This window comes from Heteronotia binoei, chromosome 9 (genome assembly GCF_032191835.1).
Source record: "Heteronotia binoei isolate CCM8104 ecotype False Entrance Well chromosome 9, APGP_CSIRO_Hbin_v1, whole genome shotgun sequence".
Lineage (NCBI taxonomy): Eukaryota > Metazoa > Chordata > Lepidosauria > Squamata > Gekkonidae > Heteronotia > Heteronotia binoei.
The window spans coordinates 88872157-88888341 of NC_083231.1; the positions used below are offsets into that span (position 1 = coordinate 88872157).

At 47.6% G+C, this 16185-nt stretch overlaps 1 protein-coding gene across 1 annotated transcript in view; it reads left to right on the plus strand.

Moving 5' to 3' along the window:
- The first annotated feature begins 4334 nt into the window (after positions 1 to 4334).
- The window catches only part of DKK2 (dickkopf WNT signaling pathway inhibitor 2), a 103186-nt gene continuing 91335 nt past the window's right edge, over positions 4335 to 16185 (plus strand). Inside the window, exon 1 of the mRNA XM_060246952.1 lies at positions 4335 to 4601. Coding sequence (XP_060102935.1) covers positions 4353 to 4601 — 249 coding nt within the window. The 5' untranslated portion in view covers positions 4335 to 4352. The remainder of the gene's footprint in view (positions 4602 to 16185) is intronic.

A 16185-nucleotide genomic window follows, 5' to 3' on the forward strand; every position in this document is an offset into this window, starting at 1 on the left:
CTTTTTGAATGCAGATGTGGAGCGCTGGAGGCTAGCTGGGTTTTCTGCATCCAAAACAGCTTCTCTGGGGCTGAGTCACCCTACCGGCAGCAGCACAGTGGGGCCAGTATACTTCACCTTCCATGAGCCGCAGGTCTTTGAAATCCACGGCCTCTTCTGTGAGCAGCCGGTCTGGGTTTTTTCCCAGGTGCACGAAAGTACGCCGGGGGTAGCATTTCCAGCTGGCCTTGCTAGTGCTCACCCTTAGTAGTCCTCGGATTGTCCTGCGGCGAGGGGGCTACGTCGGTTGCCTGCCCCCCCCCCCCCAGGCCTTTCGTCCTCAGCTGCTCCTGCGCCACGTGTGCAGCCAAAGGCTTTGGAAAGGAGGATCCCGCCCCTCTCCAGTCCCAGTCCCACAGTCCCGCTAGGGTGGAAGGGGGCTCGAAATGTTCTTGCGCGATCGTCAGAGCCAACCGATCTAATCCTGGGAGCGACTCCGAAGGGAATTCTGTTGTCTTGAGGACAAGAAATGGACAAGAGAACCTGTTTCCTCCTCCCCAGCCTCAGCCTCCGAGGGACAGGGGCAGCAGCCGGCGGCGCCCGGGACGAAGAATGCCAGCCAGTTAGTTTCCCTCCCCTCGGGTCTCCTCTCTCCCCTCCCCCGAGGAGAGCAGCCTTTCTAAGCAACCACGTATAGCCCAAGGGGCTGAGGGTGGGGGGGGGGCGGGCTAGATGGAAACGAATACAGCAAGCTCCGGGGGAAGGCTCCCATCCACCGTTCCGAACAAGCCCAGCATAAACACGTCTATTGATTCGCGAGGGGTTTCGGCTGGAGCCCCTCTGCACAGGACTGCACCGCGAGTGGGATTCCCCCGCTGCTGCCACATAGACGCAAAGGCGCGGGGGGGGGAGGGGGAGGTGCCGCTGCAGTCCGCCGGGATAGACCGGCTTTCCAAAAGACGGGGTTCTCATCCCTTTAGGAGACTCGCAATCGAAGCAAGATCCCGACATCGAGCCAATCAGCGGGGCTGCGGCGGCGGCGCCAAACCCGAGTCTACCCAGACCTCTAATGGAGGCCAAGGGCTTTCTCCGCGGAGTGAGCCGAGTGCCAGAGAAGGAAGGGGTAGCCGCCGCGCAAAGGTAATATCGTATGGAGAGTCGCTCCAGCGGCTCTATTGATTTCAGTGTGCTCAGGCTGGAGTATCTCTGCGCCGCTTTGCCCGCTCCGTCTGCTGTAGCAAGAATAAAGTGGCTCCTTAAAGACGGGCATGTTGTCATCACTCTCCTACCCGCGGGCACTTCTAGCTTCTAGAGGACGTGTTATGCTCAGTGAGGCAGATTTTTAGAGGGATGGCTGTGGCTCTGTCTTTTTGACATGCAGAAAGTCCCAGATTCAGTTCCGGGCACCCTCACTTTAAAGGATCTGGTAAGTGAGGATCTGCTTGGGATCCTGAAGACCTGCTGCCGGTCAGGTAATACTGACTTTAATGGACCGATGGCCGGACTCAGGAGCCCTGCTCACAGGTGACTTTGAAGGCGCCTCCAGCCTTTCTGCCTGTCAAAAGCAGCCAGCCCACTTTCACTTTGCAAATGAGGGACCACGACTTGGAGAAATGCTCGAGGCGAGGTGGAAAGGACTGGGCGCTGCATAGCGAGGTCAGGGCCTTTGGGCGTTTTAACCAGACCACTAACCTGCGGAGAACCCCATAGCTTTTGGCAGCGCGGGCCACCACGCTGCCCCACATCTGTGAAGAAGAGCCTCTGAGCGCCCTCGGACTCCCTGAGCCTCTGGTAGATCCAAGCTAAAGAGGGACCTGCTTTCCAGCCAATATTCCCTCTAAGCTGTGGGGTCTTGTGAGCAAAAATTCTTCTTCGTGAGCTACTGGCATTAAAGTTGTGAGCCACTGCGTAAATTAGTTTGCTCTGGGGCCATTTTTCCTCAGCTAAGACAAAAATGTGCGAGCTGGAGGCTAAAAAACTGTGAGTTAGCTCACACTAACTCAGTTTAGAGGGAACGCCTTATTTCAGGTTGGGGTTGAGGTGCTGCCCCATCCGCTGCAAGCCCGGAGTCTCATAAGCCAAATGTGGAGCGGCTGGATCCAGCAAGGCAGCTAAGGGAGAAGAACCAGCAGATTCTCTGGTCTAACCTGAACGCCGGTCTTTCCCTCGAAATCGGCAAACTGGAAGCCAGACACTTGCAGGAAGGTTCTTTTCAGGCTGCTGAGACTAGACTCCGGCCCTCTGGAAGTCCTATTCAGGTGGGCAGCCTGGTTGGTCCGAAGCAGCCGAACAAAGTTCGAATCCACGGCCAACAAAGTTTTATTCAAGGTATAAGCTTTCCTGCGCAAGCACACTCCTTCAGGTCTGAAGAACTGGACTCGCACACAAAAGCTTATACCTTGCATAAAATTGTGCTGGTCTTAAAGATGCCCCTGGGCTCAAACTTTGTTCTGGAAGACGCCCAGTGAGATTCCAGTTCAGTAGCAACTACATTTAGGACGGGTTGTCCAAAGGCTGTCCTCGACTCTCTTGTTGGTCCCTCAGGTGCTACAACAGGGCTGGAATCCAGCTGTTCTGCTTCAGCCAAACTCGGGCAAAACGATCTTCGCGGAAGAAGCCCCTTTCCACTGGCCACAAAGTCCATTTTGGACTTAGCATCCCGACGCAAACCGAACAAGGGGGAGCCCCTATAAGTGTGCGTGAGACCGAGAGCGCTTCAGGGCGCCGCGCAGGCGAAATCGACGGTCCTGTCTTGATCATCTTCTAGCGCAAAGCACTCGAAAGCTTTCAGAGTCGCACAAAGCTCTGGCTGCAGGCTGGAAAAGTGACGTGGAGGAATATCTCTGTGTGCACAAATCTTATCCTCCAAATGAGACCTTCCCAGACCTCTCTCCCGCCTTTGTCTCCCAACTTTAATTTCTCAATTCATCTCCAGAACTGTAAAAAGGTAAATGTAGTCCTCTGTGCAAGCACCAGTCGCTTTCGACTCTGGGGTGGCGTTGCTTTTCATGGCAGACTTTCTAGGGCAGGCTTGACCAAGGTGTGGGAGTCCAGTACGGCAAATCTTACTGATGGTTGCCTGGGCCTTGTTTCTTTAGGGTTACATGGGTTTTCAACTGTCTTCCATTTCCCCCTCTTCCGCCTTAACGCAAACAAAGTTAGACCGCCTTTGGGAAAAGAAAGCGATCATCGTGCCAGTTGTCATTGGAGCAGGGCCTAGAGGTCTCCAGAAACACCTGGGCATTCTGGGCATGGAGCAAATGCCACCAGCTCAGCTCCAGAAGACAGGCAAGAATCCGGCGAAGATACCTCTGCAATTCCCAAGAACTTAGCTAGATCTCCAATTGCAGAATACCATCTACCAGTCAAATGTCTGACTGTGACAATTCATCCTCACCTCATTCTCGTTATTAATAATGTTAACGGCACCCCGTGAAGAGCTACAGATGAGGGAGCTGCGCTCTAGGCATGCTCAGAATCCCCCTTCTCCAAGACAGAGCCCGGTTCTGGAGTGGATGCTGGGCGGAGCTGGGGGGGGGGTGTGTGTGGTCCCACTCGTCTCCCAGCTGGAAAGGCCGTCGGGTGGGACTTGGGAGGGAGAAGTCGGGAGTGGGCGAGGGAATGAGTCAGCTTCCCTGCCTGTCACTCCGCAGCTTTGGGGGGCGGGGGAAAGCGCACTCCACCGGGGGAAGCTATAAAAGCGGAGGGGGGCAGAAGGCGAGCGGAGTCGAGCGAGGCTGCCGCAGCGCGGCGACCGACAGACTTTGGAGCGACAGGCGAAGCGGTTGAGGGAGGGGGGCTGCAGCTGGCTCGTCCGCTTGCCGGCAGTCGGGATGTCCGGGGCCAGCTAGCGAAAGAAAGAAAGAAAGAAAGAAAGAAAGAAAGAAAGAAAGAAAGAAAGAAAGAAAGAAAGAAAGAAAGAAAGAAAGAAAGAAAGAAAGAAAGAAAGAAAGAAAGAAAGAAAGAAAGAGAAAGAAAGAAAGAGAAAGAGAAAGCGCCAGCGAGCGAGTGAGCGGCGGAGCTGGTCGCAGAGCTGCTGCTGGGAGGCGGATCTGGTTGGCTTTTGCCGGTGGGGCTGCGGGAGAGCGTCGAGGCAGGGGCGGCGGGGGACTGCCTGGCTCTCAAGCCCCAGCTCGGTGGGTGGGGAGGCTGCCTCGGGGGCTCCAGCAAGCCGCTTCTCTCCAGGGACCGGCTCCGCCGCCCCGCGCCCTGCCTTGCGCGCCATCCTGGCGACTTGGAGTGGCCTCCCTCGCGCTCTCCTTTGCCTTCTCCGACGCCGGCCCAGGGAAGCGCCGCTCTCTTCCGCCGCCGCCGCCGCCGCCGCCCCCCTCCGCGACCAGCCCCTTGGACTTGGGGGGCGAGGGGAGACGATCATGCGGAGCGGGAAGGCCTTCTCCACCCGCCCGCTCCTCTTCCTGGCCGCGCTCCTGGTGGCGGAGAGCTCCCAGCTAGACGGCACCAAGGTGAACTCCATCAAGGCCACCCTCATGGGCGAGGCGCCGACGCAGGCCACCAACCGCTCGGCCCCGCTCCACCTCGCACTGCCTCTGGGCGGCAGCAAGAAGGGCAAGATCCTCGGCCCGGGGGGCAAGTCCCTCAAGCACTACCACCGGCAAGGCGAGGTAGGACGAGGCGGCGGCGGCGGCGGCTCCGAACTCTCTCGGTCTCTCCCGTCCATCCCCCCCTTCCCGTCCCACCTCCGGCTGACGAATGCGGAGCGCCTTTCCAGGCAGTAGGCAAAGCGGAGCGCGGCCCCTGTAGGTGGGGGTGGTGGACCCAGAACCGTCGCGCTTCGGAGAATAAGGGGAGGGGCTCAGACTAAGGTCCACCGAGTCAGGATTCTCTTCCGACGGCGGGAAGCGGGCGCTTCTGGGGAACCGGGAGATGGAGGAACCCGCTCTGCTGCCCCGAGTTCACTCAGGCATACTGCTCCTGAACATGGAAGTTCTTTCCTTTGGGGCTCTCTAAATGGTTATAAAGTTGGCATCCATTGTGATAGCTAGGCCTGTTGCTCGGTCCTCAGAACCCTTAGCAGGGGGAATGAATAGATATAATGCCCTGGGGTTTACAGCATAATTATTTCGTCCTTTTTGTTCTCACAAGAACCAGCCTGGGAGGCAGGCTAGGCTAAGGGAGTGGCCCAAGGGCACCCGCTGAACTTCCAGAGCACGGGGTCTTTCAGATCCTAATCTGATACTCTAACCACTGCACACACTGGCATTTGCTCTCTCTCTCTTTCTAGGTGCACACTGGCAGGGCAGAGTAGCAACAAGACAGAGGTGATGGCTGTTATAAGGAGCTGGATGATCGTGTTGAATCATCTTGCTTTTCGCTGTGTGGCGGAAGCCCTTCCAGTTTGATGAGAAGGTGCCAAAATGCAAAAGTTCAGAGTGAAACCACAATATTGGCAGTCAATTAAAAGCCAGGACTAACTTCCAAGCACACTTACTTGGAAGTAAGCTCACTGGAAATCAATGGGACTGCCTTCCAAACAGATGTGCAAGGTTTGTGTTTCAGATTAGGGAGGCCGTTGTTTCTGTCCCAGTGGAGGATAATGAGAGTAGCAATGCTGGCTGTGCGCGCCGGGAGCAACAACTGAAGGCTTGGAGCCCAAGTCCTGCTCTCCCTGCTGCTCCAACCCAGATTAAGGTCAGGGAAGGGGAAGGAAGGAAGCCTCGCAGCTGGTTTGTTTTCCTCTCACTCTCTCTCCCTTCTAGTTTAAGTAGAAACTTGAAGGGGACGAAACAGGAGACTCAAAAACTATTAGAATTCATTCTAGCATTCTATCTGCAGGAAAGAATGATGTTGGTCTTGCAGTTACCCTTGGACTTCTGCTTAATTTTGGTGCCACAGACCAGCATGACTCCGCCCCCCCCCCCCCCGGAAACAGCTGTGTTGGTCAGATTCAGTTGATAGCCATTCTGATGTGGTGATTAAAAGTGATGGATGAAGGCCTCTCTAACTGGAGAACCAGGTTGATTTCCCTCTCCACCACATGAACCCTGAAGGGTGACTTTGGGTCAGTCACAGTTCTCTCAGAACTCTCTCAGTCGCACCTGCCTCAAAAGGTGTCTATTCTGGGGAGAAGAAGGGAAGGAGATTGTAAACCACTTTGAGACTCAGGGTAGCGAAAAGCAGGGTATAAAAAGCAACTCTTCTATCTAGACTCTTTATGTAGTCTTGTGTTCTCTGCTGGAGTGACTGAGGTGTACTGTATTCTAAACTTTATGTACAGGAAGGTATGAGTTCCACACTCCCCCCCCCCCCCCCAGGAATATTCCCACTTCGCTGACAGTCAGACGCCATCATACTTTGGGTTGGATCCTGCATATGTGTTCCATTAATGGTGGTGCCTTCCTCCAAGCAGCGGCCCCGTGGCGCAGAGTGGTAAAGCAGCAGTACTGCAGCACTGTGGTCTGAACTCTCTGCTCATGACCTGAGTTCTATCCCAGCGAAAGCTGGTTCAGGGAGCTGGCCCAAGGTTGACTCAGCCTTCCATCCTTCTGAGGTTGGTAAAATGAGTACCCAGCTTGCTGGGGGTAAAGTGTAAAAGACTGGGGAAGGCAATGGCAAACTACCCCGTAAAAAGTCTGCCGTGAAAACAACATCACCCCAGAGTCGGAAAGGACTGGTGCTTGCACAGGGGACCTTTCGTTTCCTTCCTCCAAGCACGAGATGACATTCTGTGATGCAAGAGGATGTTAGTAGAATAGATCAGTGGGACACAATTCAGTGCTAAGGACAATGTCCTGGCAGAAGCAAAAGGTTCCACACTGAAAGGGCAAATAATACGGAAGCTGATTGTTAACAGGCATCTTTCAAAAGACAGAAGGAGTCTTAAAAACCACTGGCCTATGGCTTGTTGACCTACTTCACTCAACTTCTTAATAAAAGGGTGCATGTAACCATTTGCTGTGATGGATGCCCTGCCCAAAGGAAACGGGGGAGGGATACTGGACTGTTTTAAATGTAAAAAATATATATAACAGTTGTTTGACATTAAAAACTTTCTGCTTTCATTGATCTAAAATCCATCAATTGGAGAACTGGGAGTGTAGATTTAACAACAGATGGTATTTGGAGTTGATGCTATGAAATCTGCACTTGTCCAAATCTTAGCTCCTTTCATTGGTAACAGAAATGGACATAGTAACACTCTTGAGCAGGAAAAGATTTAGCAACCTTGTATTAAAAATTGTTATTCTGTGAAGACAAGCAGCACTTGTTTGGGGACCACAGGGATGGGAGCAGGATGGGGGAGATCAATATTTTATAACCCCAAACAAGTGAGGAAAGGTAACACTAGAATGTGGTCCAAAGCAATGTGCAACTAACATGCAGCAGTCAATAAAATTTGCCATCATCTATTGTGATTCTCTGATGGTAAGGCAGTGAAAGATACATTTTAGTGACTTGCTAAATCTTGGTGCTGTCCAACTGAATACATGGCATATTGAAGGGAGATTTCTATTTGCACCTCAAAGGCTTAAACAGATGGTAAAGTAGGAGATCAGACTTATGCTATCATAATATTGGCTATCCTCTCCCTGCTTCTCCAATTTCCATCTCCATGCCTTACACCATGCTGCCCCATGTGGTTGGAATGATCACCAATATATTCATCAAGTGACTTATGAATATTGGAAGCTGTGTTTTACTGAGCTGAGTGATCCATTTGGTCTGGTATTGCCTACTCTGGCTGGCAACGGCCTGAGATCCCTCTGTCCCAGAGTGTTTCCTTTCTGTTCTTCCTTGTATTTCTTGCTCCATAACCAGTTTGCAGCTGAGCCTTTCTTGACATTCCATCCTAGCCGCACCTTACTTCTGCCTCCATAGGGTCAGCAAGTAGACCTACATGAAAGATCTGTATCTGAGTTCCTGGAGAGATGCTGCCAGTCAGAATAGACAATAGTGAACTTGACAGACCAATGGTCTGACTCAGCTTCATATATTAATATATGCATCTAATATTCTGTTGTTTCAAGACCACTGCTCTTGTCCATCTCTAACCCGCTCTCATCTTTGTTTTCCATACTTTATGGAGACTATGAGGGACATCACATGTATGTTCTATAGATGACCTATATAATGTTGATGTCACATAATTAGCAGATGGTAGTAGAAGTTGTGATAGGAGGAACATTTCAAAATGTTGCTTTTCTTTCTGTATATTTACTCATATTTTAATATCTAGAAATCAGTAGCTGGGGTATCACTGACTACAACTGCTTGTAACAGGACACGTTGCATGCTATGAATTATTTCATGGATTTCTGGGGCAATGCTTGAAAACTCACATTACTAGGGTTTTGCCTTTACAAGGGATAACCATTTTTATAAGCCAGCCTTAATGTATAAAATTGCTAAATGTGATGCATTATGTTATGATGCCTGCAATAAAGTCAGAAATATCTTTTAAATACTGAATCAGTGGTTCTGGTCAGAGAAGGTTCTGGCCAGTAGCATTTGAGAATTGGAATTTTACCCCGTGAACCTTACAAATTGGGATTGGATCTCACTGTAGCTGCAATGAATAAAGATCATGTGTTCATTCCACTCAAGCAAACAGTGAGGTTGTTTTGGAGGAAACACCTCTACCAGCTTCAGGTAGGGTAACCATCTGCTTGAATCTCTTTTCCATCTCTTAAAGTCCTTGGTCTTAAAATATCAGCATGACATGGGAAAAGGGCTCAGTCTTGCCCCCATTCAGGCATTCCTGGTTTTTCACATGGAGGATTTAAAAAAAAAATTATACAGCAAAAATGCTTGTCACTAACCTGCAGTCTGAAACGAAACACCCCCCCCCCACCATTTCTATAAAATGACCCATAGCAAAATGTTGTGGCAATTAAAGTTCTTCCAGTGTGGAATGTAGACCAAACTTCATTGAGAGATGAGGATCCATGAGGAATTGGAGGAGCCAATGTTAATTAGGAAATTCCATTTCCCCCAACCCAAATCTCCCTTTCCAACATACTATATAACCTCTTAGAGGGGTTGATGAAGCCAATTTCCACATCCTCACGTTTCCATTCTCATTTCAACTGATGTTCAATTGCCCTTAGTACTTCCTAAATATGTCCAGTCCTCATCAGATGGTTCCTTGGAGTTTTCTTTTCATTTACAAAGTCATATTTGCTGCATACCTGGGGAGTGCTCTAAGAATGTAGAAACTCCTTCCACAAACTGCATGCAGGAGGATTAACAATCTGTAAATACTCCCCTCTCTCACATGAACACTCAAACCTCCCTTACAGGATTCTATAAACTCTCAGGGGCAGAACAGGCCAATTTTTCCCTTCCCCCCTTCCCTGGTAACTGATTTCTAACTTTCCCCAACATTCCATGCCAAAGCATATTTAATCCTCAACAGGCCTTGGGGGTGGGTGGTTAATGTATAGAGCCATACTTTTTCAGTATATCCCTTGTCTGTGAATGGCTATCTTATTTTGTGATTGGCACAGAGACCTGCCACTACTATAATAATCTTGATTATATTGGTTTCATTATCTCTTGCTAAGACAATTTACTTAAGAACATAAAAAGAGTCCTGTTGGATTAGGTGAGTGGTCCATCTAGGCCAGCATCCTGTCTCATACTGTGGGCAACCAGTGCCTCTGGATGGCCAACAGCAGAGCACAGAGGCTGTTGCCTCCTGGCATTGGTATTTAGAGGCTTACTGCCTCTGAATGTGGAGGTTCCCTTTAGTCACCATGGCTGCCACTGATAAACCTGTCCTCCATGAACCTCTGTAATCCCCTTTTAAAGTTGTCTATATCTGTGGCCCTCTGACAGCGAATTCCACATTTTAATCACTTTTTCAGTTCACACTGCTTACTTGAAAATAGGTAACTCCTCTGAAGTCAGTGGGGTTTATTGCCAGGAAATGGCAGCTCAAAGGATCAGAAGCCAAAGAAGTTGCTCGTGGCAATAGGAAATCCTTGAAGACACATGCCAGGAGGAAACACATTATCATCCATGGGAAGCTTCTGAGCTTGCCATCTTATATTACAGCTAGTATGCTTAGGACCAGCAAAGTGATTATCCTTCAGTTATTCCAGTTGATCCTCCTTGAAATTAGTACAGCTTTAATATTCCTGTGCAGCTGTGCCCTCTTCTGCTGATCTTCATGGCTTCAAAGCTGGGAAATGGCTGAGCTTAAGCATCATGGCTTCAAGCCTCCTGAACTCTCAGTACATGACATTTTAATAATTTTGTTTTAAATGGACCTTTATTAGATTACTAGCCTTCCTCAACTTGTTTAGACTATAAGACATTGTTTGGGGAATACAAGACCTTGTTTGTTAAAAGAGCGGGTCTTTCTTCTCCTTTCTTTTTTGTGTTACTTTAGGCTTTCGGAGAGTTTGTTTATTTGGATGAATTAAGATGTTAAAGATTGCCTCCTTTTTACAATGAGAAAGAGTGACTTTGGATACAGATGAGAGCCTGACAGCAGAAAAAAATATTGATTAAAGTCTGGCTTGCTATTAGAACACTACAAAAGGTAGCCTATTGTAGGTGAATGGGCTACCTTTGATAGAATCAAAGAGCTGGAATGGGGTTCTAAAGCTCAATTAATCCAACTTCATGCTCAGCATGAAAAACCCAAGCTAGAGCATCCCTGCCTGATGGCTGTCTTGCCTTAATATCTCCAAAGATGGATGTCCCTTCCAGGCAATTGATTCTTGTCCACATGATTAAACATCAAAAGAAGATTATACACGGCATGTACTGGGTTAGGCTGGTGAATCTGTGTGTCTGCCGAACCCTTCTTTAGAAGATGTAGCTTGAATGCAAGTTCATGTGTCTGCATTATCTGCTATTGATAAAGCAAGGACAAGGCATGATCCGTACTGCAGTGCATTCCATGATCTCATAGTTTGAGCTCCTCTTGCATGTCTGTGGGTGGGCCATTCTACACATTCTGCCCCAAGAGACCCAGGCTTCCCACGGAGTTTGTACTCGATGCCCTCGTCAACAAGGCATGCAGCCATTTTTAATTGTGAGTTTTGCAGTGTTAAACAGCCTCATAAAAATGGGGACTGGAACGATTCAGCAGCAGCCCGAGTTGCTCTAATAACTGCTGCCTGTTTCTTCAGTTCACTCAGGTTTCTAATATTATTGCCTGTCGGTAGGAGGAGGTAGGTTAGTAACATACTGAAGAAGAAACAGGTAGGAGATTCAGCAGGAATACAATCTCCTGGTGGTGGAAAGTGCTATCAAGTTGCAATCAGCTTTCTGCAACCTCTTGGGACCTCTAAAGCAAGAGACATTCATTCCTGCCTCTAAATAGCAACCCTTGGTGGTCTCCCATCCAAGTACTGACCAAGACTGCCCCTGCTTAGCTTCCAAGAGGTGATGAGATCAGGCTGGTCTGGACCATCCAGGTCAGGGCAATTTCCTGCTGCTTCATTAACTTTAAAAAGTAAAGCCAGACTCTCTGGATACCTTACAGATGCTGAATTTGAACTCAAGACACCCCCATTTAAAGTTAACATTGATATTTCCCTTTTATAGATGTTTAATGTGTGGACATGGGCAGTTGATGCTTTTCATTGAGGTGAATCACATCTTTTGGTATTTACTGCAGATCAAGCTGATATTAAAGGGACAGCTAGAAGAACCAATTTAAAAGTGGCAACCTTAGCTACAGATAACTCTTTTTGTCATATATTTTCTATAAACTCTCCCAGCTTCTTTTTCTTCCTGTAGTGGACAACTAGTTTATTGTACAACTTCATTTCTGATATTGATTTAGAGTTGCTACAGGATAGTCTGGTCTTTTCAGATCTTAGAAGCTAAACAGGGTCAGCTATGGTTAGTACTTGGATGGGAGTCCACCAAGTGAGCCCAGGGTTGCTGTGCAGAGATAGGCAGTGGCAAACCACTTTGGAATGTCTCTTGCCTTGAAAACTCTATGGTTTCACCACTGCAACTTGACTTTACTGCCCACAATCACCAAAACTGACTGTATTTTTCTCCACTCAATATTTACATACTGGGGAAATAGTTACTTTCTGGATGTTATACAGAGTGTTGTTGAATCAGGGGACACTGAGATGCCTTCAGTAACCTCAGAAGTATGAGGGGTATGTTTATTTATTCCAGTTTTGGTATTCCAATAAATTTCTGAGATTCAGCCCCTGTGAACTATATGTTAAAGATTCCTCTGGTGGCAGTGCAGCTCATTTTGAGCCTGATAGCACCTTAGAGACTACAAGACTATAAGCTTTCAAGAGGCAAATCCCTCTTTGTTAGATATAGATGGTGGCAGTGATTCACATTTCTATTTTTCATAGCTATCCAGTTTCTTCCAGTGTGTAGGCACCTGTAATTAAAGTCAGCGTGCTTATAAACATATCAGGCAAAAGGATCTAATAGGATTGCCAGTTCTCCCCTGGCCACTGGCAGGGGATGAGGGGTGTAGGGTTGCCATTTCCAGGTTGGGAAACTCCTGGAGATTTGAGGGTGGAGTGTGGGAAGGAGAGGGACCTCAGTGGCATACAGTGGAGGAGTGGGGAATCAAACCTCGTCCCCCTGGATAAGAGTTCGCACACTTAACCACTGCACCAAGCTGGCTTTGAACATGCAAGCAGCTACAATTAAACCCTGGGCATAGAGGTTCACCTGGGCTACTGGACCAGCTATTAGACTGTGTACCTCATTTCTGATGCTGATTTAGAGCATAACTGCATGATAAACTCAATACGTGGTGGGTCATAGATGCATGTACTTTGGAGGAAATTACTTTTAAAACTGCTTGTTCATTCAACACTCAGAGGGAGATATGACAATTTTGCCCTCCTTTGCAGGGTTTCCCTTTCTTGGCTAAGCAGCCCCTTTTTCTTTCTTCTTTGTTTTTCTCTGCTGTTCCACCCAGTTGTTTGAATGTATATTGGTAAATGCTGACCCAACCTAGGGAACTGATGGGAGAGCCTATAATCCTTCTTCTGTCCTTGTTTTATAATGGCATATGAGAGGCTAAGGGTAAATCAAAACTATCAAACTGTTTTATATTATTTTGAGGGGAAATGGTTAGGTAGGAATTAGGTTTAGGATTTATGAGATGAATAGGCAACAGGAATGAAACAAACTGATGGTTTTTCACAAACAAGTAACTGTTTCTGTTATTCAGATAGGTCTTTAAAAACCTGTAGAGAGAGATTTCTTGGCAGTCTCTGCTTACATAAACAAACATAAGCTTCTTGTTCTCACAGACACTAAAGTTGGTGAAGGCAGGGACATTCACACAAATTCCAGTTTTCCTTCCTTGTCTTCTAGGAGCTATTTCTCTCAGACTTTATAGGGATGGGTTACGTGTTCCACTTCCCTAATGCAGGATCCTTCTTGATCCTCAGCTGACATTCTCAACTTCAGAATGCCATTTGAATTCCCTGAACAAAGGTCCGGTAGCCTTTAAGACCAACAAAGTTTTATGAATAACTTTGTTTAAAAATAAAAAAGTTTGTTGGTCTTCAAGGTGCCACTAGATTCAAACTTTGTTCTGCTGCTTCAGGCCAACATGACCCTTTTTGAATGTCCTGTCACTCAAGGTTCTTAGACGGGGTTACAGCATTAACCATTTACTGTTCATAACAGGGAAGAAGCAAAAGCAGAGTGGGAGGAAAACTGAAAGCTCCTTCTCTACCACTGTAGTGCTGAGTGAACAAACACTTTTAAAATGTACATCTGACTACAAGTCTGGTCTTGCATTTGTGATCCAACGTGTGTTGGGTGTATCCTGTACTTTGGTCCTTAGGGTTGCTGTGAAACTGACCAGATGTTCCCCACCACCACCATTTATATATTAGTATGTAATTTCTGGTATACAGACAGTTATTATAATCTCAGAAAGCTTCTAACTGAAAAGAAAGTTGGGAACTCTGAGCATATTAATTGAGAACTTTAACACTGAGCATTTGAGGCTGAAGCTCATTGGTGCATCTAGCTCAGTGTACTCTGTTCTAATTGAGAAACAGTACTATGGCAGTAAATGCCAACATTTTTCCAATGGTAAATTTCTGCTAATGGAAGGGGGTAAGAATCACCTTCTCATAAGAACATAAGAGAAGCCATGTTGGATCAGGCCAATGACCCATCCAGTCCAACACTCTGTGTCACACAGTGGTCAAAAAAACCAAATGCCATCAGGAGGTCCACCAGTGGGTCCAGGACACTAGAAGCCCTCTCACTGTGTCCCCCCCCCCCACCCCGGCACCAAGAATACAGAGCATCACTGCCCCAGACAGAGTTCCAACAATAAGCTGTGGCCAGTAGACACTGATGGACTTCTGCTCCATATGCTTATCCAATCCCCTCCTGAAGCTGTCAATGCTTGTAGCTGCCACCACCTCCTGTGGCAATGAATTCCATGTGTTATTTTTATTTTTTTATTTATGATTTATATCCCGCCCTTCCCACGAAGTGGCTCAGGGCGGCTCACAACAGATAGTCAAACATAAAATTAAACTAGCATTTAAATATATAAGCATTTAAAACATTTAAATATAACAGTTAATCACCCTGCAAAGCATGTGATATGCTATTGAGCTATAGAGATTTCAAGTAGTAAGTTCATAGTACTGAAGAGATGATGGACTCCCATTGAGATAAATTGTTGCTGGAAAAGTAACTCCTCTTTGATCACTTTTTTGCTTAGTTTGGAGGTTTCATCTATCATCCATTGAATTTTAAAGCCTCTTGCCAACTAAGGACAAAACTAAGTGGCAACTCATGAATCTAAGGAGGCCAGCAGAGCTAGGCAAGTCGCATGGTTTAGAAAGGTCCACATAACTGAGTGTAGAATTATTCTCACTTCATAGAGGGCATTCAGGTCTGGAATCAATGCAAGTTTAACTCCTGATGCTTCTGACCTTTATGAGCAGTCTACATGTCTATTGAGGTCAATGGACTGAGATGGGTGTAACTGTGCCAAGGATTTCACTGTGTGAGATTCTTTACTAGAGTGAGGCAGTCCCAGTTTGCACATGCTTCAAGTTCAATCTGCCTCCTATTTACCTGGAACATCTCTCTGTGCCTGTTATTGTGTTTGAAGGAGATGTATGTAGTCTTCAATGCGCATATACATAACTCCACATACAGTATGTCACAGAAGTGAGTACACCCCCTCACATTTTGTAAATATTTAAGTATATCTTTTCATGTGACAACACTGAAGAAATGACACTTGGCTACAATGTAAAGTAGTGAGTCTACAGCTTGTATAACAATGTAAATGTGCTGTCCCCTCAAAATTACGCAACACAGCCATTAATGTCTAAACTGCTGTCAACAACAGTGAGCACACCCCTAAATGATAATATCCAAATGGGGCCCAAGTAGCTGTTTTCTCTCCCTGGTGTCATATGACTCATTAGTGGTACAAGGTATCAGGTGTGAAGGGGGAGCAGGTTATCGCTCTCCCTCATACTGGTCACTGGAAGTTCCACATGGCACCTCATGGCAATGAACTCTCTGAGGATCTGAAAAAACGAATTGTTGCTCTACATAAAGAGCATTGCTACAGAGCTGCCAGTATTGCTACAGAGGTTGAAGGGGTGTGGGGTCAGCCTGTCAGTGCTCAGACCATACGCCGCACGCTGCATCAAATTGGTCTGCAGGGCTGTCATCCCAGAAGGAAGCCTCTTCTAAAGATGATGCACAAGAAAGTCTGCAAACGGTTTGCTGCAGACAAGCAGACTAAGGACATAGATTTCTGGAACCATGTCCTGTGGCCCGATGAGACCAAGATAAACTTATTTGGTTCAGATGGTGTCAAGCTTGTGTGGCGGCAACCAGGTGAGGTGTACAAAGGCAAGGCAAGCATGGTGGTGGGAATGTCATGGTCTGGGGCTGCATGAGTGCTGCCAGCACTGGGGAGCTACAGTTCATTGAGGGAACCATGAATGCCAACATGTACTGTGACATACTGAAGCAGAGCATGATCCCTTCCCTTCAGAGACTGGGCCACAGGGCAGTATTCCAACATGATAACGACCCCAAACACACCTCCAAAATGACCACTGCCTTGCTAAAGAAGCTGAGGGTAAAGGTGATGAACTGGTCAAGCATGTCTCCAGACCTAAACCCTATTGAGCATCTGTGGGGCATCCTGAAACAGAAGGTGGAGGTGCACAAGGTCTCTAACATCCACCAGCCATGTGATGTCATCATGGAGGAGTGGAAGAGAACTCCAGTGGCAACCTG